The 22,869-nt window shown below is 31.1% G+C and overlaps 2 protein-coding genes across 3 annotated transcripts; both read left to right on the top strand.

Moving 5' to 3' along the window:
- The first annotated feature begins 51 nt into the window (after window positions 1-51).
- Window positions 52-5,867, top strand: LOC105149723 (eye pigment precursor family transporter white). Of its 2 annotated transcripts, XM_011062331.2 has the most exons (11): window positions 52-152; window positions 1,264-1,492; window positions 1,615-1,925; window positions 2,706-2,904; window positions 2,981-3,119; window positions 3,185-3,521; window positions 3,671-3,802; window positions 4,541-4,586; window positions 4,650-4,769; window positions 5,194-5,299; window positions 5,379-5,867. In XM_011062331.2, exons 1-11 carry the CDS (start codon window positions 63-65, stop codon window positions 5,650-5,652), a joined length of 1,983 nt encoding a protein of 660 aa, XP_011060633.1. In that variant the 5' UTR covers window positions 52-62; the 3' UTR covers window positions 5,653-5,867. The 2 variants fall into 2 exon arrangements, with proteins under 2 accessions (XP_011060633.1, XP_011060632.1); XM_011062330.2 differs by having other exon boundaries at window positions 4,541-4,769.
- Window positions 5,868-7,719: 1,852 nt separating this feature from the next.
- LOC105149724 (protein scarlet) lies at window positions 7,720-21,110 on the top strand. The gene is made up of 15 exons (XM_011062332.2): window positions 7,720-7,953; window positions 9,285-9,425; window positions 9,489-9,537; window positions 12,446-12,495; window positions 12,573-12,712; window positions 13,523-13,693; window positions 13,759-13,997; window positions 16,846-17,041; window positions 17,121-17,152; window positions 17,736-17,841; window positions 17,977-18,204; window positions 18,781-18,916; window positions 18,992-19,097; window positions 19,610-19,710; window positions 19,776-21,110. The coding sequence occupies exons 2-15, from the start codon at window positions 9,296-9,298 to the stop codon at window positions 19,943-19,945; spliced, it is 1,854 nt and encodes a 617-aa protein (XP_011060634.2). The 5' UTR covers window positions 7,720-7,953; window positions 9,285-9,295; the 3' UTR covers window positions 19,946-21,110.
- The last annotated feature ends 1,759 nt before the right edge of the window (window positions 21,111-22,869 follow it).

The following is a 22,869-nucleotide window of genomic DNA, read 5'->3' as shown; positions in this document are numbered from 1 at the left end:
GATAAGAGACTCGTATTTTAATCAGTGTACTTGTCGGTGCGTCGGAGGAAAGTCGTATAAAAATGACGGCTACCGAAGAAACAGAACCATTGATATCTACGACATCTTCTGTTAATAAGATTCAAAGAGTCACTTATCGTACAATTTCCTTCGTAAGTAAGATACTTATATGATATAATTATCACGTTCTGTGTCAATGCGGTACATCGAGAAATAGCGAGTCGATGTAGCGATTGTGTGACAAATAATTTTTAGTTGGAGCGTTTTGCGTATTTTAAAAAAATTTATTTTACGCGTACATTTTATTCTCGTACTCGTGACAGCTTTTTTAAACTCAGCCTAGACGATTTTCATGCCTATGGCTTCATCAGCTTCGATTATCTGATGGATGTAATTAGGTACTTTTTTTTTCTTTTAACAAAAGTTGACACTAAAGTTGAGATTCATTCAATATTCAAAAATAATAGAACTTTGATAAATTAATTTTTAATGTTAGAAAATTAAAAAAGGCATAATAACGATAAATTTCTTGATATTTTTATTCAAAAATTTTGTTTTAAAATTGGCAAGAAATACGTAAAAAATATTCGATAGCTTGTATGAAATTCTGATGAAAGATTTCTTTAGAATGCTATAACTTTTCTATAAATTTTATAACTTTTTGAAAAATTTTCAGATTTTCTTATATGAATTAATTGGAATTACTTCAGAAATGCTGAGAAAATATCTGCATTTTTAAAATAACATTTTTTTCTAGCGAAAATTTTTCTAAGGTTTCCTCATATAATTTTTCGAAATTTCTGTATAATTTTATAATATTTTAGAAAATTTCTCAGATTTTTCAAATTGAAACACTTCGGAAATGCTAAGAAAGTTAATATCTTTTCTAAAATTGTTTATATACGTGAGTTCTAAAATATTCTAAAATTTTTCATTGGAAAATCTAATGAAAAATGGTGCGATTCGGTTTCGACAACTTTATTCTATATGGCCTAAATATATATAAATTGTGAATTCTAAATATTTTAAGATTTCTCATTCTATCATTTCCGAAGAAAACTTATAAAATCAAAAGAAGTTTAAGATCTTTTTTTAGAAGTCTTCATAAAATATGAAAAAGTTTTAAAAATATTATAATATAAAAATTTTTTTCCACTAGAGAATACTTTATACACAATGGAAAGAATACATAAAGTAAAGATGTACATTATTATTTCTCTTCAACAAAATCAAAGAGGAAAATACGTTTTACAATCATTATAGGAAGATGAAGGAAATACATTGGACAGAAACTCTGAGAACTCGTTTGATCTTAAGCCGATTTCGAGCTTGTCGACAACCGCAGATTTTAACAATGAAAATTTTGACAACAATATTACGTATATGTGGAGCAATTTGAATGTGTATTGCAGCGTGAAAAATGACAGAATTTGGGATCGGCTGATGTTCAGGTCCAGAAAATTCGTTGCGCAAAAGCACATATTAAAAGATGGTAAAATAAAACGAAAAAACAAAAAAACAACTTTTCGTCTATTTTTTGTACATTTAACAATTTTGCAAAATACATTCTAGTCATTATTCTAGTCTTTATTTTGTTCTGAAATATCATTCTAGCATACGGAGTAGCTTACCCCGGTGAACTGCTCGTAATTATGGGTGCGTCAGGCGCAGGCAAGACGACTTTATTGAACGCACTGACGTTTCGTTTAGCAAACGGACTGTCTGCATCCGGTCTGATGGCCGCCAATGGCCAAAGAATATCACCGGGCGTTCTTACCTCAAGGATGGCTTATGTGCAACAAAACGATCTGTTTGTTGGCACGCTCACCGTGACGGAACACCTAATGTTCCAAGCGGCAGTGCGAATGGATCGGCAAATCCCTCGTAATCAGAGAATTAAGCGAGTTAATGAAGTCATTAATGAAGTAATTTGATCGTGTTGTCAAATATATCATCACATATCTTTACTATATTGCAAGCGAGAAAATTCAAAATTTTTCTCTTAATAATTGTACTATTAATATTTAATAGTACGAACAATTATCAAGAGAAAAATTTTATAATGTTTAATAATTAATACTTAATATTTAGTAATTAATATTTAAATATTAAATTAATAAACCGAAATCGACTAATCACGGTCGAATGTGAGAAGAGTAATCGACATTAATTTCTTATGGCTTATAAGATTTAAACTTAGATAATGATTTATTTAGGAAAACTCATAAGTTAAAGAACACACGACAGAAAAACATTTTGAGTATGTTTTTAATTTAAAATATGATCTTTTGCAATCAATATACCGCTCTGCTTAAGTTTTTAATTTTTGCTATTGAGAGTTCTCATTTTTTACAATCGTTTTTAATTGATTTATTACAGCAGTTTCAATTTATAAAGTATCATCGAATTACTAAAGAAAATGTAACTTTACATCCGGTCTTCTCATCCGACTTGTCTTCCCCTACTTAATTCTTGTCTCCGAAACTATTGAAAAACTAAAGATTTGATATTCCAGAAATCAAGCTGCTGTAACCAAATAATTAAAGACATTTATAAAGAGAACAATTATTCAATTGATGATGCAAAAATTGAAAAAGAAAATAGATCAGAGCAATGTATATTAATAACATATTTTTTATTTTATACGATTATTGTCTCAAAATTTATGGACAACTTGTATTTAATGGCATCCCTTTTGAAAGTAGCTCGCTCTGTCGAAATGCCGAAACACAGTGATTGGAATACCCGGTAGAAAGAAGGGACTCTCGGGAGGCGAGATGAAGAGATTGTCTTTCGCTTCCGAGGTACTGACTGACCCTCCATTGATGTTATGCGATGAGCCAACGTCGGGTTTGGATTCCTTCATGGCTCATCAGGTTGTTTCCATTCTGAAAGCATTGGCGGGTGAGTTTGTGCCGATCCTTATTATATAGCAAAGCTATTCTGCATTGAAAAAATTAATAAATAGACAATTCAACAGCACGTGGTAAAACGATCATCGTCACTTTACATCAACCGTCTTCGGAGCTGTTCGCTCTGTTTGACAAGATTCTGCTGATGGCCGAGGGAAGAGTCGCTTTTATGGGTACAGCTGCGCAAGCTTGTACTTTCTTCAAGACGTAAGTCTAATCCAAGGATTGAATAGTTCATTTTTAAGCCGTTTTAAATTCACATTTTGTTGCAGGCTCGGAGCTGCCTGTCCCAGCAATCACAACCCTGCTGACTTCTTTGTGCAAGTGTTAGCTGTGGTACCGGGACGCGAGCAAACTTGTAAACACGCGATCGAAATGACATGCGATACCTTCCGGAGAAGCGAATACGGTGCAAATATCATTCTGAAGGCTGAGGCCGTTCATGACGAATTCGAAGATACTCTCAGATGGTTCAATCATTCCAAGAATTCCAGCCGATCGGTTTACAAAGCCAGCTGGTGTGAACAATTCCGTGCGGTTCTATGGCGATCTTGGCTATCGGTGATTAAAGAACCGATCCTCATTAAAGTCCGCTTCCTGCAGACTATCGTACGTTTCCCTCCAATATTAAATCTATTTGCAAATTTAATCCTCTTTACGCTCATTGACGCACTACTTATTTGCGCGAATAATCGTTGACAAGTATAAAAGATAACAAAGACAGTTACGAAAAAACGAATTTAAATTTTTTGCTACAGATGATCTCGTTGTTGATCGGCATCATTTACTTCGGTCAGCGAATAGATCAGGACGGTGTGATGAACATCAATGGCGCCCTATTTATCTTCCTTACCAATATGACTTTCCAAAATGTCTTCGCAGTCATTAACGTGAGACTTTAAGACGTAATAAATCATTGAATTGATATTTGTAATTCCGTGACGGTGACTGAAAACAATATGAAAACTGCAAAATTAGTATTCTATTAATGTGAATTTCTACCACTCTCTGTAAATTAAATTTAATCTCGGTTTAATTTATTCTTTATCTCTTTCTAATTCTTACTAGAATATCATTCATGTATCCATTTTTACCAATGTAGATTAATTTTAATCTCGATTTAATTCTCTCTTATCATCTTTTTTTAATTCTTAAGACTAGGAAAAGATAAAAAATAAATTAAACTGAGATTAAAATAATCTACATTGGCGGAAATAAACATCAGAGAAAAATGTTGCACCTTTTTCTAATTTTAATAGTAATTCTAATAATTCAAGTTAATAATAGTTCTTTTATACTTATTGTGCGAAGAAAACATAGTGAAAACACCTATATAGATGACAACTATACAAGTTTTATATGTAAAATTATTATATAATAATTAAATAAACTATTTTATAGGCATTGCAAATATAAAATAGTTTATTCAATTACGTATTAATTCTACATAATATAAAAATTGTATAGTCATCTATATAGTTGCTACCACTATATTTTTTTTGACAATGATTAATGAAAACTATTATTAATTAGAATTACTAGAATTATTATTAAAACTAGAAAATAATTTGAATCAAAACTAAGTAGAAATAGACATAAAATATACATGTGTGTTGTAAAATATACAGGTGTTCTGCGCCGAGTTACCGATATTTCTTCGCGAACACAAGAACGGTATGTATCGCACCGATGTCTACTTCATCTGCAAGACGTTAACAGAAGCGCCGATATTTTTAGCGATACCGATGATCTTCACCGCCATAGTTTATCCTATGATTGGTCTTTATCCAGACGTAAAGCACTTCTTCGTCGCTACTGCTATAGTAGCTCTCGTCGGCAACGTGTCGACTTCATTCGGTAATCGAAAGCTTACGGCATAGGTATATTCAGGATGTTTTTTACGGGGAAGATTTTTATCAATTTTTTTATCACATAGACGAAAACATTTTGTGATAATGAATCGTTTTTTTCGCGGATACTTTAAAGTTTAAATATTTCCTTCTCGTTTCTGATTTCTAATAGAAATTCTAACTAATGGAAGTTATTTACATGGTCATAATGGGCAAAAAATATTTTATATTTTATATGCCAAAAAATATTATTCAGAATCAAAAGTAGAGAGGGAGAATGATATTTTTTTTATAATTAAAAATGAAAAAATAGAAATTTTAGAGCAGTTTAAATCCTTCCAATTCTCCTGGATACGTTTAGATAGAATATATTAATATAGTGTGTTATCTTTTTTTTTTAATAATTATTTAAAGTTTTATTTCTCTTGCAGGCTATTTAATATCTTGTATTAGCAATCGCGTATCTGTGGCGCTCTCCGTTGGTCCCCCAGTTATAATTCCATTTTTACTTTTTGGCGGCTTTTTCCTAAACACAGCGTGAGTATCTCACATTATTTCGAATAACAATGACTGAACAACAATGCTGATTAAAATATCGATTTTTCATGTGTAATAGATCCGTACCATCCTATTTCGTATGGTTTTCATATTTATCTTGGTTTCGTTATGGCAACGAAGCACTTTTGATCAACCAGTGGTCAGAGGTCGATTCTATAGCGTGCACCAGAAGCAATGTGACATGTCCAAAATCGGGACGCATGATTCTCCAAACTTTTAATTTTAAAAAAGAGGACTTTTGGATGGATATTATCTGCTTATTTGTGCTTATCATCGCGTTCCGCTTTCTGGCATTTTTCGCGCTACTATCAAAAACCTTCCGCTCAAAGTAGCCTTATATATATATATATATATATATATATATCATCAGCAACGATTTAATTCTAATGCTGTGTGTACTTTTAATAAACAATTTTAATAACATTTTTGTATCTTGCACTTGAGTGTCTCCGCCATCAAAAAGATATTCACAATAACTCAATATCACACTTAATATATATATTATTATTTTGAAAAATTACTGCTTAAAATAAAAATTTACATACAACATTTTTACTTAATTTTTCGAAAATTTTCTTGCTATAATATTTTGAGCCGAAAATTTTGAGACATATAAATATTTATACAGCCTGCTTTTGTTGGAAACCATTAATCAAAAATGTTTATTATATATTGTAAAATGAAATTGTATATAGTAGAAATAAATAAAATTTTCTAGATAGCAAGCTGATGTAATTTGTCATTATTTTAACGTTTTTATTAATCATTTTGTATTTATTTGACATCAAAATTTTCTAGATAGCAAACTGATGTAATTTGTCATTATTTTAACGTTTTTATTATCATTTTGTATTTATTTGATATCAAAATGACAATAAATTATGTCAGTTTGCTATCCACATTGTGCATATAATTTAACATATAATATTTTTATTATTTTACTCATCTTATAATAAAATAAAAGATAATATAAAATGTTTGATAGTCCTGCAAATAACATTTTTATAAAATTTTTTACACGAAAAATATTAATGGATATTAGATATTTTTTGTCAAAATAACCATCCTTACATTTAATCAATTTTTTACAATTTTTTACTAATCTAGGAAATATAACCGCAAGTTAATTTTCTGACGGAAAACTTTTTCGTTTATCTTCTAAAATAGTTTACAATTTAGTTTTAGAAAAAAGTTTCTATATGACTGTAATTATTTTTTTTAATTAAACAATGCTACATAAATCACAACTCTAGACTAAAATATAATATTAATGATAAAGTTCATGAAACGTTGGCATTAGCAATAGATTACGACATAAATTGAACTTATATAATTTTTCACTAAAATATTACTTAATTTTATATGTGCAATTTCGAATCTTTTGAGAGAGTCTGCACATCTAGTTGCAAGTTTGGAAATTTACAAACATGATTATTAAGTGTAATTTATGAATGCTGTTGAAAATATCGATGTTGACGCGCGATGACCACAAAAGGCCACGTAATAAGAACTTGGAAAAAATGTGCTTTGACATAACGAAACAACGCGGTACAACTACCACCTACATGCCAGCCGCATTTCCTGTATCGGAGCTGACTCTTTCATTCGCTAGATATTATTACAAACCGGTTATCATACATACCGTGCGACCGCACGTGTGATACAGAGATATGGCAAACAATCTCGGGAGATCTTCAAGTATGTCGTAGAAAAAAAAAAAAATAAAAAGTAGAACACCGAGATCTATATAGATGATATATTACTCGCGATATTGCTGTCGGTCCGCGAGTTGAAGATTGTGCCGGGATTGTCGGCATTCGACTGGAAGCAGACAGGGAAGAAATAAGATACAAATGCGAGGAAAAAGACCGTTATCGTCACTGCTAATGTTAAAAAGCAATGTGCGACAATTCCAATAGCGAAATAAGATCAGCCCGAACTGGCCACTCGTCTGTCTCGCTTGACGTACGCGTAGGGTTTCGGTTTTCGATTACCACAAGTCGCCTGAGTCACGAACATTTACTACAATGAGGACGGTATTTTTTTTCAGAAACGGGAGAAAGCCTCGGATGGGTGTCTATGCGCTTACTTTACGCATCCGCGAATCGGCGAACGAACTGTCGATTCGTAAGTGTCAAATTATTGCTACAGCTGTTTAATCATTGTTCGCACGTGCCGACTCTGCAATAATCGCAATAATTTCACGTTTTTAATATTAATAATAATTTAATGTATCGTGATCATTAATATTAATATTTAATGAGAAAAGATAAAATGTGTGTATTCGTATCTCTCTAATATAAGCTTTTTGCGATCGATAAACTTGGACGAGTCTTTCTAATATTGTTGTTATATTGCGTTAGTACACGCGTGATGTTTGGTTGAAAAGAAGAAAGGAAGTGAACACAGGCGAAGTGCATCAGGTGTATCGAGTGGTAGACCAGTTACTCGCGTTGACGAGAAGCAAACGCGACGCCTACAAAAGTTGTGCTTTTATTGTGTCAATATTCATTTCGCGATACATCTTATCGGTTTCTCATCCTTCTACAGTCACGTGTAACGTTCTACAGTTATTTGCATAAATCGTTGTGATTATATCCTGTTGTTATCAGGATTACATCAATATAATAAAGGTAATTTATTTATGCCATATCATGTCTCTTACGAAAATATAGTATAGTCTAAAAATTAGATTTGCAGACACCTTGCGAAAATTTTTCTTAAAATTCTTATACATATTATTTTTAGAATTTTTAGATAAATTTCTTCAGAATTTTTTACAATTTCTATATAATTTTTTTAATTTGTCGGATTTTTTTTTTATATAAATCAAAATGTGTACCAGAAATGTTGAGAAAGTCGCTACATCTTTATCGAATTTTAAAATATTCTAAGATTTCTCATTATGTAAAAAATTTCCAAGAAAAAACTTATAAACTCTAGAAAAGTTTAAAAAGTATTTTTTTTAATCTTCAAAAATTTAATGTATTAAAAATATTAGAAAAATTTTTTCACCAAAGCAAGCTAAATTCTATCTTATAAAGACTTATCTTATTAAGCTTTGAAGATATTTCTGGTAAAAATTTTTAAAAAAATTTTTCATATAATTTTTTAGAATTTCTATATAAATTTCAAAATTTTTTAAAAATCTGTTACTTTTAAAAAATTTCTTGAATAATTTATCAAAAAATTTTTCAGATTTTTTTATATGAATTGTAATATTTTTTTTTAATTCTAAGAAAATCTACAGAAAATCTTTTCGAGAATCTTTATATATACAATTTTGAAATATTCTAAGATTTTGTTTCTGTTAAAAGTTATTTTTATCAAGTTAATAAACAAGTATATCGATTTTTATATATGGTTCTATATATTCTATTTAAATTTTTTATAATTTTAATATCATTTTACATTTTTGACACAATAAAAACACTTCACTAATTGCATGAAAATAATAATTTCGTAAAGATAGGCTTTTAACAAAATATATAATACTAAACAACATATCAAAGTATTGATAAATGTAATATTGATAAAGTATTGATAAATTTAGTAAATTATAGCAACACAAAGAGCGGAATCCATAGACGTTGCTCAAGATTCGAGATGATCCAGTGCTTGAAATATCTTGAGATTAAGAACAGATTATGAATTCCGGCCAGTGTTGCTATAAAAGAGTTATGTCATCATATTTAATATTGATAATATCATAGAACAAACAGAAAATTTTGGATATATTAAATGTAGTTGAATAATTATTAAGAATGTATGACATATCACTATCTACGTATGTATCTTGTTACGATTTTAATCTGACTATATTTGAAATTTTTTTTGTTATCGTGTTTGGAGATCGCTTTTGTAATTATCATAAGATAAAGATGTTTCGAAAATTGCATCTCTCTAAAGAAAACAATTGAGAAAAACCAGATAAAATTTATTCGTTTTGCATTCTCTTACCAAGTTTAGAACGTAATGGATGTTAAGCTTGATGTACCTCGACGTAGAATATATCAAGAAGGAACGATGCTTTCTTGGCAAAACTTATCTATTTATGCGATGGACCAGAACCGACGCACCATAAGCAAACAGCTCATCAACAACGGTATTTAAACAAAATATATTATTTCATATGTAACATAAAATGAAACGGTGATGGCACTTTCAGTTCGAGGTGTGGTACGGCCTGGCGAACTTACTGCGATCTTAGGCGGCAGGTAAGTTATCCATAATCACTGCACAATTAATACATAGATTAATTAATGTTCGTAATCAAATTAATAAATAGTAAAACTAGGTCAATACATTAAACAAGCTATACTTAGGTATACTAAACAATATTTATTAATCACAAATTATAATTTTCCAACGATAAGTTTCAACGATACATTTCGACTATACTTAGTCCTCATCAGCCGCAGAAATACATAAATAATTATATTATCCAAATATAATTATATTAACATATTATAAGGATCATCTCACATTCAAGTTACGATAAATAATATAACAGATTTCTAAAAATCATCTTACCTTCGTGTTACAAAGGATGGTATATCGCAACCATATCATATGTAGTCAAATTTGATAAAAATAAATGATATAGTGAAGAGTCATGATTCCGAATCAATCGGTTAATAGCGAGAAAGGGTAGGCAGTATAAATAAATGAATAAATTTCTGTTATATTAATGATGTAGCTTGAATCAAATCATATAAAAGGTTGTATGTACGTCCTTAATAAAATATTGGTAGATAAACTAAATAAAATAAATTATCGTCAAAATTGACTATAAAGACATTAAACAGTTTGTAACTTAAAAACTATTTTTAACACTTAAAAATATATGGTAAATCGATAATAAATTATAACTTTATGTACGTGTATATATAAAAATTTCATTAGAACAAAAGTACACCGCGAAACATAAATAACAAACACTTTAAATTTATAATGTCAATTAACAAAATTAAATAATTATCAAGAAATAAAGAATAAAGGTTATGTAACATTTATATTAATATGAAGGTAAATACAAATTATATATAATGGCAAGTTAATATTAATTTTCAAAGCAGAGAGAGACGTGCTATTGCATTATTCAATCCTTATTTTATATTTAATGAACGATAATATAAAATTAGACATAATAGCGCTTATAATGCTTTCATCGAATGTAGCCCAAGATATCATGTGTCCCTAATTTAATTTTTACACAAAATAACAAAAAATTGTACTATCAAGAAAATTTCATTTAAACCATGTTTCAATATATGTAGTAATATTAAAAATCTATATTAGAGGAAACCAGAGGGAGGAGGAGAGAGGGGAGAAAGGGAGGAACAAATATAACACGGGACAAAAGTAACAAATGTTATAAAAAAAATACCAATTGACCAATAATTGTCACTTTCCATCTTTATACTCTTCCATCAATCATATTCTTCCTTCAGTTATTGAATATATAATACGTATAAACAAGCGATTCTTTTAATTCTATTGTTTTACTGAAATATTACATTGAAAAATAAGTTTTTAGTATCAGTTTCAATTATACATCAAAGATCACTCAAGCTCATGATCTTGATAACATATGTTAAGGTTAAAGTCATCGGGGCTATATAACTCCCTCTATTGATATATTTACCAAAAAAAATTTAATTTAGTTATAAAGAATAAAAATTTTAAAAATTTGTTTACAATTATAATTAAGTACTCTTATAATCATTCTACTTTTAACCCTTATTACACACCTTCGAGTCATTTGTGTCTTGCGCATTTTTTTTCTTTGAAATACTGAGAACAATACTTGATCAAATACCGATCTCTCTTCTATTCCTAAAAAAATTTGATATCTAGAGAACAAGTTTCGTTGTCGGCCCTAATTCGTATATCTCATTGCGTGCATCCTTTAACTAGAAACTAGAATAACTCCGAAGTTCATCTCTGCGTAAACACAAATAACCCATCATGTGTACAGAGTGTACATTTTTTGTAACTAAAAAAATTTTTATTTTTTTCTATTTTCAACTGGTTCTCGTTTGTGTTGCGGGAATATTTTGCGAATTATTAAAAAAAAATTTAACCTTAGAACAACATTAGCCCTTAATAAATATGACGGTTTTGGCATCCTTGTGTTACATATTGTATGTAATATTATATATCTGCACTGTTATAAAAAATATTTTCCTAATAAATTATAAGTTTTTTTAATACAATAGTAATAATAAAAGGCATTATTTAAAATGGAAATGAAATATATCTTCAATTTGTAACCATTCATGCATATTAAAAAAAACATCATTTTCAAATTACTAAATAATTAAATTTTTTTGACAGGCAACACTTAAACTATTTTTTTCCTTTTATAGTTTGGAATGTCAACTTTAAGATATTGAAACAATTTTTCCTTTAAACATTTTTGTTTCAGAGTTTTATATTTTTGTATGAAAAGGTACAATTTTTCTTATTTTATTAACTGTATTTAGTTATAACAATTTATATACAATTTGTTATAAATATACAACTTTACAAATACTTTCTAAAGCTGTCAAAATATATATAAAAATCACTTAATAATTTTTTTATACTTGTAAAAGTGATAAAAATAAATCTAGGACAAAAGACTCATTGTGTGGCTACTAAAAACTGAGATGTACTAAGGGTTAAACATTTTTTCTATTTTTTATAATCTCAGCGATATTTTTACACTTCAAAAGAAAAAACCGATTTTTTTCTAAGAGATGTTTCACTCCTTAAAAATGCAACATTAAAAAATTCATGTCTCTTATTATTTTTGTCTATAAAACAACAAATTAAAAATTTATTAAAATCGAAGAGGAATGTTTAGGAAATATTTGAGGGGAATATCTTTTCCCTTGGAAGATAAATAAAATACATGTTAATTAACGTATCATAAATGTTAACGTTACTGAAAAAATATATACTTCCATATATGTAATTTGCTTACAAATTGTGTCAGTGTTACACCTGTGTTAATTTTTTACATAATATTTGTGTTATTTTTTAACATATTCTACATCTTGTATTAAATTAACATAAAAAATTGACTGTTTGGGACTCGTGAAATGTGTTAAACTTAACACAAATTTCCCAACTGTGTAGCGGTGCTGGAAAAAGCTCGCTGATGACAGCATTGGCATTTCGCGCAGAATGTAGGTAGAATTCTCATATAATTGAAGCTTTAAAGAAGACGAAGACATTCGAAACTTGTTTTTACTTGGATTGGCAGCCGGCGTTATGGTGTACGGCGATGTTCGCATCAATGGCGTACCAGCCGACTCTTCATATATGAAACGTCATAGCGGCTTTATGCATCAAGAAGACATGTTTATCGAGACGATGACGGTGCTCGAGCACATTTGGTTTATGGTGAGATAACTAAACAATATAGCTTAATATCTAATATATAGCTTAGTATCTAATATGGCCTACTTGTTGTTTGTAGGTACTCAGCCAAATTACATAATACAATGGCCTGTTAATTATAATTTCCCAATATGATTTTAATATAAACTCACGTTTTATATTTTAATTGTATCGTTGAATGAGAAATTACAGTTACAGAGATACGTTACATATATAACTAGTTGCATGTGTGTGGTATTTGCTGGGAGTTACATAGATAGTTAGAATAAGATCGTCTGAAAGTATACACCTCTTAAGAATTTGCATTGAGTTTTAAGATGTAGCTATAACAGTCTTTTCTATTGGGTGGATCCATATATTCGTTCGGTTTTTGAAGGTAAAATGAAACAAGTTTTTTTTCATACAAAGAATGAATTTTAATCAATGATATGATTCTCCGTTTTTGCACTACTAACAAAAACCGAACGAATATATGGATCCACCCAATACAATAAACTATTATCAAAGTTTTAAATCTTTTAAGTCATAAGAAATTGACAAATCATAGTCGATTATGCTTCTCATATATAACTGTAACTGGTCTGCAATTTCTTACGACTTAAGACTTAAAACTTAGGTAATAGTTTATTGTAGAAAGCCTATTAGCACAGCAGCTACAATTCACGTGCTTTTTTGGTTGGCTGATCTGTGTATAAAAGTATTTAAAAATTCGCAATGCTTAGATAGGCCATATATTGGTACATTTACTTTGAAACTTCAAATCCAGTCCAAACATTACGCGCGCTATATCTTTATATCTTTAACAATTTTCAGGCCAGAATGAAATTAGACGGGAGAATTCATTCCTCGGACATTCGTCTCAGGATCAATCGTTTGCTGAGAGACGTCGGTCTGATTGACAGATCTGATACTCGCATCGGTGACGGTGACAACGGTAAGATTTTGTCGGGTGGAGAAAAGAAAAGACTTGCTTTCGCCACTGAGGTGAGTACCCACGTGTAATTCTACTTTAGTAAGCGCTTTCTGCACATTTCCGGTTTTCCTTCCAGCTATTGACGGACCCCGAAATACTGTTCCTGGACGAGCCAACAACCGGACTGGACGCGCATTCGGCTAGTGTTCTCGTGTCGCACATGGTCTCTTTCGCATTGCGTAATCGCACGGTTTTGTGCACCATACACCAACCGAGTTCCACTATCTTCGATAGCTTCCATCGTATAATCTTTTTAGCTGGCGGTAGAGTGGCATTTGCTGGTACCAGTACGCAAGCAATACAGTTTTTCTCCAGGTATACATTTCATCATTCGGACATGAAGTAGATCAAATCATAATTTTATTGACGATAAATTGGTATAGAATATACAATATCAGTCTTCCTATAAAAGAATTTAGCCACGAATGATTTTGTCAAAATTCTACGAGAGAGAAAGATGTAGTTGTATACTTTCTCCTTGTATATACTATGTCATTCTAACTGTGTATGTCTCACTTAATCTTAATTAAAATATATAAAGGGAAAATGTGTGTATATATATATATATATATATATATATATATATATATATATATATATATATAATATCAGAGTTATAGAATATTGAAGTAAAAAATATCGTAATACATTGTTATTTAATTAATGTTTGTCATTCTATTTAATGCCTTGCCAGAAAAATTTTACGAAAAACTACATAGATTGAGACAAGATCTTAGAAATTCTTAGTTTTTCGTAAATATTCGTAGTGAAATATAAAGTAACCTTGTTTGAAAAAAACAAGAAATCCTTTGCTCTCCAACAACGACACCCTTGATGAAAATAAAACGTAAAGCGAGTCAATAAAGCGTTAATTGGAGTGTAAAGAGGGAGTAACAGAAACGTAAATGAAACCTGTAAGAAGCGAAAATTGAAACATGGATTGTAAAGGAAGCGGCAACTAAATGTTAAAGAAAGATAAATAAAAGTATAGATAAGTTCTTCGGCAAGCACGAACAGAATGTGTTGAATGTAAACGGAGCGTGATTAGGCAGTCTAGAGAATGTAAATGAAGCATCGTCGAGTTCTTAAAACGTGAATGAAATGGAATCGAAGTCCTTGATAAGCAAATAATATTTTAAAATATATTCCCTTTATTCGGTAAATATCTAAAAAAAAAGTGCTATGCTCTCTTCTTGGAGCCCTAGGGGCTCACTTCAAAAAATTATTTCATTACAACACAACTGAAAAATCTTTCAATGCTACGTCTTTTGTTCTGTTTGTGCGGTTTTTTTTAAATTCGAGAAGTTAGTTCTCGCTAAGTCCCTCTGGTAGCGGTGCCGCGTACTACTCAACTAGGTTGATTACAACGCTTCGTTTACGTTCGCTGTACAACTCAATGACGCTCCGTTTTAAAATAAATTTTTTTATTTCTATATCCTGGAAGTGTACACAAAGCGTACACTTTCGAATGCTCCGTGTACTTTTTGCCGAACGTTTAGGAAGCGTAAACGAAGTATTAATGAATGAAGTGTTTAGGAAGTGTATCAGTAACGTTCCATGCATTCTTTGCGGAGTGTTGAGGAGCGTATGAGAAACGTTAATGAAAAAAAAAATTTTAAACGTGGGAAATGTAACAGATGTTTTGGACACAGTTTACGGAGCATTTGAGGAGAGTTCGCGTGTGAATATTCAAAACCACTAAAAGTCAATGGAAAGTCAATGAAGTGTTTAAGAAGCGTTAAAATTCTTTGTTCACACTTCTTTGACGCTCCGACTAAGCTTTACTTTTTCAGGGCTTTATTTCATCAGGGAGTCTATGTTTCATTACGAATATCTACGAAAAACTAATTTCTAAGACAAACAAACCCTACTCTATATCCTACTAAATAGTTAGGAAAAATTAAAAATTTTTAAAATCTTGTCTGAATCTATATAATTTTTCTGTACTTTTTCGTAAAAAGTTTTTCTGTATTTTTTTCGTCCAAGGTGCTTTACAAAAGATACTAAAAAATTTCTTCATCAACATCAACACACTTTCTAGCACGAATTAATAAATTGTTTCGGACTTTTTGAAAAATATTTGAAGTTTCACAGATAATATTGATAATATTAAATATCACTTTTCATAATTGTTCTGAATTCTGAATCTCATTTTGAGAACAAATGAAAAATCTAATGACAATCTATTAGAATAAGATTCAAGAATCAAAACAATAGAATAAGGACATTAAACAATTATTTCGATTCATGTTTTCTTATTTTAATACCCCGTAACTCCCCGAAACCATTCGAAATTGGGCATATGTTTATTAGACTTATTTTCATATGCTAAAACCGTTGTAGCAGTTTTGAGCACTATATATAAATAAGGGACACACACTATATAAATTTTGAAATATTTTGAAATTTCTCATTCTGTAATTTCCAAAGAAATAAAATCTGAAAAAATTTAAAACGTATTTTTTAGAAATATACATAAATTTAAAATATTACAAATTTATAAAAATACAATATTTTGACATGAGAATTTTTTTTACCAGTCATTCTTTGAAAGAAGCCGCATTCTGAATATATTATTAGGTGTACAAATAAGTTTCCGCCGTTTGACAAAAGACGGCACTAGCAAGCTATGGTTAAAATTGTCTGATGTAAAATCTGATTATATCGTAAGGTTAGATATCTGTCAACAACATAACCTTGAAATACTAGCGATTTTGTATCAGCATCATATATTTTTTTTTGTGCGAAAATGCTGAGTTTTGAGCCGAATAAGCGTCATTTGCGGAAACTTTTGATTTACTTCTTTAATTTGAAGAAATCTGCAACTGAGGCTCATCGATTGCTTGTAGAAGCATATGGTGAGGCTATCTTAAGTGAGAGAAGTTGTCGTGAATGGTTTCAAAAATTTAAGAACGGTGAATTTGACATCGAAGACAAAGAACGTAGCGGAAGGCCGAAAGTGTACGAAGACGCGGAATTGGAAGCATTATTGAATGAAGATTCATGCTAAACGCAAAAAGAACTTACACTTACATTTTGACTTACATCAATAAAACATTATGTATCGTTCTTTCACAATAAATGCTTAATTTTTGATAAAAAACGGCGGAAACTTATTTGTGCAGATTAAATCATTCATTGTCATTACCATTGTCACCCATAGTCAAGGTTACGAGTGTCCATGCAATTATAATCCGGCCGATTTCCTGATGGCGACTCTAGCAATCGCACCCAGCGGCTCGGACGGTAGCGGAAAAATTGCACAAAAGATTTGCGACGCATTTCTCACGAGCGAAGCATGCAACGAGATCGATGTTATATTACAACGAGAATTCGATACTGCTTGTTTGCAGCGTCACGTAAGTGGAATTGTTACGTAGACAAATGTTAATGATTGATTTAAAAGAAATCACGCAGAAATTTGTCCTTTTGTTTCAGACCGGAGAAAATAGTCGCGAAACGCAAGCTTTGTGAGTACCTCATACTAAAAAAAATTCATTAACAGTGCAAATATATCAAAAGTATTTAAAGCCTGTATTCATAGTCCAGTTTTTATATTTCAAGACCTAAGTATTTAAATATTAATACGGATCTGTGATTGATTTATATCCTCTAAGACTGTAATTAAGAGATGTAGATCTTAAATGTAAGAACAGATATGAATATCTCCTAAAGTGTAGCCCAAACTCCGATAAGATCGCTGTTTTACCATCTATATTTTAAAATGTAGCACATCGACATATCTTTATCTTACTACTATGTCAATATCGTACGCACTCATATATATCAATTTTCGTAGATCAATAGTGTTTTAATTAGACTGAATATAATTCTATAAGCCTCAGCAGAAAGATAGTCGTAACTGAGTTACAATATTTTGGTCAACCTACAACTTATGTTCTATTGATTCAGTTATGACCATCTTTATACTTAGGCTCTAAGATGTTGCATTTTATCAATGGAAGTGATTTCGTCGGAATTTAAGCTTCACTTTAGGATCCCCTTAAGAAAATCTGATAACTTTAACTACATTTACGTTTTTATCTAATTCAGCGTAGAACCGCGTTGCTGGTTGCGGCTCTACTGGCTAATCTATCGTGGATTTTTGCAAGTTCTGCGGGATCCATCAGTGCAATTGATCAGGATACTGCAGAAAGTGGTAAGTAAACTGTGGAACAAGTCAGGTTCTGTGATCTTTAAATGATCCTAAAATCCGGATAAATATGCGTACGACGAATCGATTGAATGACTTGTCAGGATGTATATATTGTTATAATAACGGATCCCGTTGCAGAGCATCGCAACGACTGCCGGTCTGTGTTTCGTAGGAGCCATCCACCTTGATCAGTTAGGCATTCAGGCTGTAGACGGTGTTATTTATCTCCTGGTATGTGAAAACGCATTCTTCCCCATGTACACTACTTTGGCGTTGATCCCACAAGAATTACCGCTTCTCCTTCGAGAGTACAAGGCGGGCATGTATTCCGTCCATCTTTACTATTTGGCACGAATGATATCGCTGGTAAGTTCGATTCATCAAACAACCTACCCTTGGCAAAGATAAAAATCAGAACATAAATGGAATATAAAGGAAGCATAACAGAAGCGTAAAAGAAACTTTTCGGAACATAAATTAGAACAGCGAAATGTGAAAGAATCGTTTTAAAAGGTAAATCATCCAATAAAGAAAATTAACTCCAACCAGTAATATAACATCAATGTTATAATTTTACACTCAAAAATATAAATATCTAATAACGTATGGTACCTAACATTTATATTGTAAAATTCTAACATTGAAATTATTATGTGTTAGATGGTGATTACTGGGTTTCTTTACGTTTCATTGTTCCGTTTACGCTTCCTCAAAGTTTTGCTTTTGTTGTTTTCTCTTTATATTCGACTTACGCTCCGATTTTTATTTTTGCTAAGGATGTACAGATACAATCCATACAATACATACAAAAGCTTGCAACAACATTGGTGCAAATGTTACTGCAATATTGCTATAACGTTGCAATATTGTTGTAATATTGTTGGAATGTGCTGTATGGGAGGAAGTATACTTATCGATTTGCGAAAGCGTTGAAATTTTCAGATACCTGGACTGCTGATGGAATCAATTCTGTTCACCATAATAATGTATTGGTTGGCTGGTTTACGTCCCACAATGGACGCTCTTAGCCTGACCATTTTAGTAGTTATATTTACGATAAACGTGTCTACCGCTTGCGGTAAGTGTTTCTGTTTAAATAGCATAATGGACAATAAGTTTAAGGTCCATTTATGCGCGTTCTCATGTACTCCAGGATGTTTTTTCTCTGCCGTTTACCAGAGCGTGCCATTGGCAATGGCGTACTTGGTGCCCTTCGATTACATTCTTATGATAACTATGGGGCCTTTCATCAAGCTTAGGTATTTATGATTATCTAGGATACTTATAAGAGTACTTTAAAAGATTTTAATGATGATTTCTCACACAAATTCAAGACGAAAATTTCGTATCATCTATCTGATCATATGTCTGAATGACTTATCCAGATAGTACAGAGAGTTCAAAAGAATTCGAAAAGAATTCAGTCGAATGTCATCAATTCTGAACTCATTTTCAGATACAACTAGAATTCTTTTTGCATCTGAAAATGAATTCAGAATTGATATGACATATCACTGAATTCTTTTTGAGCTCTTTGTGCTATTTGAGTAGTTTCAAAGATACAGGATGTCAAAATTGAAGAAAAAATTTTTTTTCCAAAATTTCGAAAATCACTCAATTTATTTTGATGAAATTTTGAACAAACAAACATACAATTTAAACATACAAAGTTTGCGTTATACGGGGATCTACTGTAATGTAGATTTGGTCTTCCTTCTCTTTTTATATCGCGAAGCCTTTTTAATTCCTTTTATTGATGCACGATTATCAGTTCATTACCTGTATACGTACAATGGATAAGATACTTTTCCTGGCTACTACACTCCACAGAAGCTCTCACTATTATCCAATGGAAAGGCGTACATAATATATGTAAGTTTCATTGAACCTTATTACTCCTCTATGAGACGCATAATGGAACTGTTTTCTGTAAACAGCCTGCGAAATAACCGAGCTACCCTGCCTCACCGAGGGTGCTGAGGTGTTGGATCGTTACGATTTCAACGAGCGCGATTTCTGGCCTAACATTATCCTCATGGCTGTCATTTACGCCGTCTTCCATTTGCTGGCATACGTGTTTCTGTGGAGGCGATGCAAATCGAAATAAACGGATCTTAATGCTACCTGAACAAATGTCATATATGTGTTGTATAAGTTATATTTTCATAACGCATCTTAAAACCAAATGTTCCCCCCTAACTTCTGTTTCTTAATTAAGGTTTGCAATCATACGCAATCATATCCAAACTTGATGAACATTTTTTGTGGAATTCTTCAATGTAATTTAACGTAATTTTTCAGAATTTCTATATAAATTTTGAAATTTTTTTTAGAAATTTTGTATACATTATATATAAATCTTTTTTAGAAAATTTCTCAGATTTTTTCATACATCTAAATTGCAATACTTCAGAAATATTAAGAAAATCTACATTTTTTTTAGAATTCTTTACATACGTCAATTTTAAAATATTTTAAGATTTCTAAGATTTTTTAATCTAATTTTCGAAAAACTTACAAAATCTAAAGAGAAGTTTAAAGTTTTTTTCAGAAATTTTTATAAATTTAAAAAATGAACAATTCTTAAAAATATTATGAGATATTATAAGAATTTCTTTCATCAGGAAAATTTTTACAATTTTTTAAATTGATTAAACCGTTAAAAAGACTAATTAGATATATGTATACATGTATGTATATAAGAGACACGGTATAATATTTCGAGCTAAAAAAAAGTGCAGTATCGAAACGCGAGACCGATCGTGAATACACACACACACACACACACACACACACACACACACACACACACACACATATGACGGCATGCTTTATTTGGAAATCAGTTTAAAAATGAGAGTGGAATGAGAAATCGTTCGCTCTAGCGAAGCGACTGAACGTTGGTTGTCAGAGAGACGAGAGAAGGAAGAATAAACAAGAAAATAAAGCAACACATGAGTTGCTGACATCTCCGCTTTATTGTAAAACAATTTTGTCACAAAAATTCATTGCTCCAAGGGTTTCTTGAAAGGTCAATCTTTCCTTTAAACAATTCCCTTTCATCACTTATAAATCTACGATCGAATTAACCCTTATGTTACCACCCAAAAAATGTCACACTAATGACCACCCGGGGTACCCAGATAGTGCGGCTGCCTAAATCTTATACCTGCAGAGGATTATAAAGGTTACTGTATACGAATTTATTATTGTACTTTGCTCGAAATATCTCTATGAAATATTAATAAATCAATATTCATCCAATACATAAATTTATTTTCAAGTTTACGACAGTTTTACCTCAAAATTTCTGCATGGGTACCCGGGTACCCCGGGTGGTAACATAAGGGTTAAAAGGAGATGTGAAAGAGAATCAGCCTTCGATGTATATATGTATATGAAGCAGTGATAAAAATTTGCAGCTGACAGATCAACGATATTCGCCAGGAGAATACAATATGAATTTGAAACAAAAGTTTGTTCTTAATTGATCACTAATAAGATTACTAGTACATCGATTGGTCATTTATCCTAATCATCATCATTAAAGTATAAAACTGTAAATAATACATCGTAAATAAATGACATCATTAATTGGTAAAAAAAATAGTGACGTCATTATTAAATTCTTAGGTGATCCAATTCACGCTCACAATGCTTAAAAATCATTTCATCCTTGTTGTTTATTAAATGTCAAACAAAGATAAATAACGCTTGTATGATAAGCATTGTGAACATGAATCGGACCAATAACCTTAAATAGGTTATGACGTAAAAATTCTATATCAATGTCAAAATAACGACAGCTTGTTACCTGGGATCAATATTCAACAAATGTACATTAGAAATATTGTTAATAATAATAAATATATAATAAAAATAATAAGAATTATAAAAGCTAAGATCCAAAAAGCAAGGGATCGGTTGTATATTTCGAAATGAGGTGAAAATTACAAAAGTGAACAAATTCATTAGAATATTCATAATTTAATTTTATTGGTCAATATCTAGTGAATTTGCTCACTTTTGTAATTTTCATCTTATTTCAAAATACACAATCGACCTTCAGATTACATGTCAATAATTCAAAATGGCTAAATTAACATCAAAATGAAGGCAGCTTGCTATCTGAGAAACGTTTTATGGATCAATAAGGCAATTAAACGCGGCAATCCGCAACCGTGATTAAAATCTGTTCTTTTTGGCTGAACTTGCACCAGTTTATCTTTCTCCCTCTTCTTTCCTTCTGGAGAGAAAAGGAAGAAGAATGAATTGGTGCAAAAGTTCAGCCAAAAAGAACAGGCCTATTGAGAGAGCAACAAAGAAAGAGAAAATGAAAGTGCATGCGCACTTCGAATTTTGACGGACATCAAATCGAGCATCAGGAATTATGATGCTGTGGCATGTGCTATATTGTGCACTTGCGCTTTCAATAGTTCATTTCCTCTAAATTGTGCATGCAGTTTACATGCAAACTTATGAGGGTTTTACCATTTTTGTTTGCAAAACAATTAAACACGTTACGCTATGCAATGGCTTGATACTATTGCACAATGCACTTGATACTATTTGTTCGATACTAATTGCAACAACTACAGAAGTAACTATAATATGGATGAGTCCGTAACGTAGGATGTGAGTATTTCAACTCGTCATTTAATGTAAGTACATCTCCCAATGTTGATTAGTATCACCGACAAGATACTATTAAAGACTGATATTCATTCGGAAGTTCGCATATCTCTCTCTCTCTCTCTCTCTCTCTCTGTCTCTCTCCTCACTCTCTCCCCCTTCTCTCTCCCCTGCGCGCGTGTGTTAAATGTTCACTAAAACTAAAAATTTATGTGATTAATTAGTTTCGTAGATATATAAAATTGTATAAATAATACTCGATTTTTATTAAAAACTGTGATTTTAATGTCATCGTCCGGGTTTGATTATCGATAGAAATGATAATTGTAAAGAAAAAAATTTTAATTTTATAACAATACCATATATAAGAAATAGCATTACAAGTATGCATATTTATTT

Source organism: Acromyrmex echinatior, chromosome 1, assembly GCF_024713525.1.
Source record: "Acromyrmex echinatior isolate Ae372 chromosome 1, ASM2471352v2, whole genome shotgun sequence".
NCBI lineage: Eukaryota > Metazoa > Arthropoda > Insecta > Hymenoptera > Formicidae > Acromyrmex > Acromyrmex echinatior.
Note: the sequence above shows the minus strand (reverse complement) of the source record. Positions and strands in the feature narration are given on the sequence as shown.